The sequence below is a fragment of the Nicotiana tomentosiformis genome, chromosome 11, assembly GCF_000390325.3.
Source record: "Nicotiana tomentosiformis chromosome 11, ASM39032v3, whole genome shotgun sequence".
In the NCBI taxonomy this organism is placed as follows: domain Eukaryota; kingdom Viridiplantae; phylum Streptophyta; class Magnoliopsida; order Solanales; family Solanaceae; genus Nicotiana; species Nicotiana tomentosiformis.
In genome coordinates this window covers 77856078-77857768 of record NC_090822.1, presented here as the reverse complement: position 1 = coordinate 77857768, position 1691 = coordinate 77856078, and the positions used below count along the sequence as shown (strand labels likewise).

At 40.3% G+C, this 1691-nt stretch overlaps 1 protein-coding gene across 1 annotated transcript; it reads left to right on the top strand.

Moving 5' to 3' along the window:
- Positions 1–423: 423 nt before the first annotated feature.
- Positions 424–1282, top strand: LOC138901713 (uncharacterized). The gene is made up of 3 exons (XM_070189495.1): positions 424–442; positions 544–669; positions 777–1282. Exons 1-3 carry the CDS (start codon positions 424–426, stop codon positions 1280–1282), a joined length of 651 nt encoding a protein of 216 aa, XP_070045596.1.
- Positions 1283–1691: the final 409 nt, after the last annotated feature.

The window sequence follows — 1691 nt, the reverse complement described above, 5'->3', positions numbered from 1 at the left end:
GCTGGTTGCCACAAAGGGTTATAGGTAATCCTTAGGTTTACAAGAGTTTTGTAAACACCGTTTTTGGCTTAGTAATTTAGTGAAGTGTTGGAAAAAATTCTACTGGGTAGTAGGTCGTGATTTTTTCACCTTTTGAGTTAGATGTTTTCCACATAAAAATACTTGTGTTCTTTACTTTCTGCATTTATTATTCCGCAACTGTAGTGTAAGGAACACATAGAAGAATCAGGTCCTATAATCGGTGCACGCGAAAATTAGATACTACACAAATCACCCCCCTCTTGTGTGATATTGAAGTATAAAACATCAATTCGTATCAGAGCGAGTTATCCTTGAAGAGGCTAACACCTTAGGAGAAGATCAAGATGAGTGCACCACCTGAAAATTGGCAAGGGCAATCCACTGCTAGGCTACCACTCTTTAATGGCCAGTACTAATCTTGGTGAAAGTCAAGAATGAGAGATCAAATACAAGGAGAAGACTATGAGCTATGAGCCATTGTCATTGATGGTCCACTGGCTATTTTGAAGAAAAATGCTGAAGGAGTAGATGTTCCAAAGACAAGAGCTGATTACAACGCTGAGGATCTCAAGAGGTGGGAAAAGAATGCCAAAGCCAAGAAGTGGCTTGTTTATGAACTTGGTCTAGATGAGTACAATAGAATCCAAGGTTGTTCCACTGCTAAGCAAATTTGGGACACGCTGCAGGAACAACTAATGTGAAGAGATCTAGAGGAACTCTACTGTTCTCTCAGTATGAAAACTTTGCTATGAAAGATGTAGAAACCATTCAGGAGATGTACACAAGGTTCACTACATTGACAAATGAACTAAAATCTCTTGGAAGGATTATCCCTGAAGAAGAAAGAGTTGAGAAGATACTTAATAGGGTCTTGCCAATTACTTGGGAAAGCAAGATCACTGTCATCGAGGAATCAAAGAATATTACCACTCTCCCTGTGGATGAATTGATTGGGAATCTCACTGCCTATGAACTTAGGAGACAGAACATGAAAATAGATGTACCTAAGAAGGAAAGGAGTTTAGCACTCAGAATTACTGGAGGTTCTAATCTGGAAGATGATGAAATGGCAATGATCACCAAAGACTTCAAGAAGTACCTAAGAAGAGGAAAGGGCTCTTCAAGAAGTGGAAACTACATCAAGGCAAGAGCTTCGGAGAAGCAAACCAATGATGGTTGCTACAAGTGTGGAAAGACTGATCACATGATCAAAAATTGTCTTTTTTGGGAAGTTGAATGGAAGAAGGAAAGAGCTAAATGAAAGAATGTGAAGAAGGAACAAGTTCATCACAATAAAGGTAACAACAAAGGTGTAAGGCCCCGAAAAATTTTACTAAGTAATTTAAGGTTTTGTGGTGCCAAGGTAGGCTAATATATAGTATTTTCGGAGTTTTTGGGTTGAACAGTGCATTGGAGAGTTGAAATTTTTGACCTGGTGAGGCCAGGTGTAAGACCAGGCTTTAGCCTGGCGAGGCCAGGCCTGTAGCACGCTAAGACCAGGCTTTAGCCTAGCGAGGCCAGGTCTGTAGCCCGGTCCAGAACTTCAGACTATCCATTCTTTTATCACTATAACCCGGCCCAACTTTATTAAATACACGCAATGGGTCATTTTATAGCAGAAACCTGATGCTTTAAAGCGAGAAAAGGAGCCCTAGAGTGAGAAAGTGATC

Excerpts from the sequence above, each read along its gene's own strand:
- LOC138901713 (XM_070189495.1), top strand. Across the intron at positions 670-776 it reads TGAGTACAATAGAATCCAAG|ATGTAGAAACCATTCAGGAG; the intron begins GTTGTTCCACTG and ends TTGCTATGAAAG.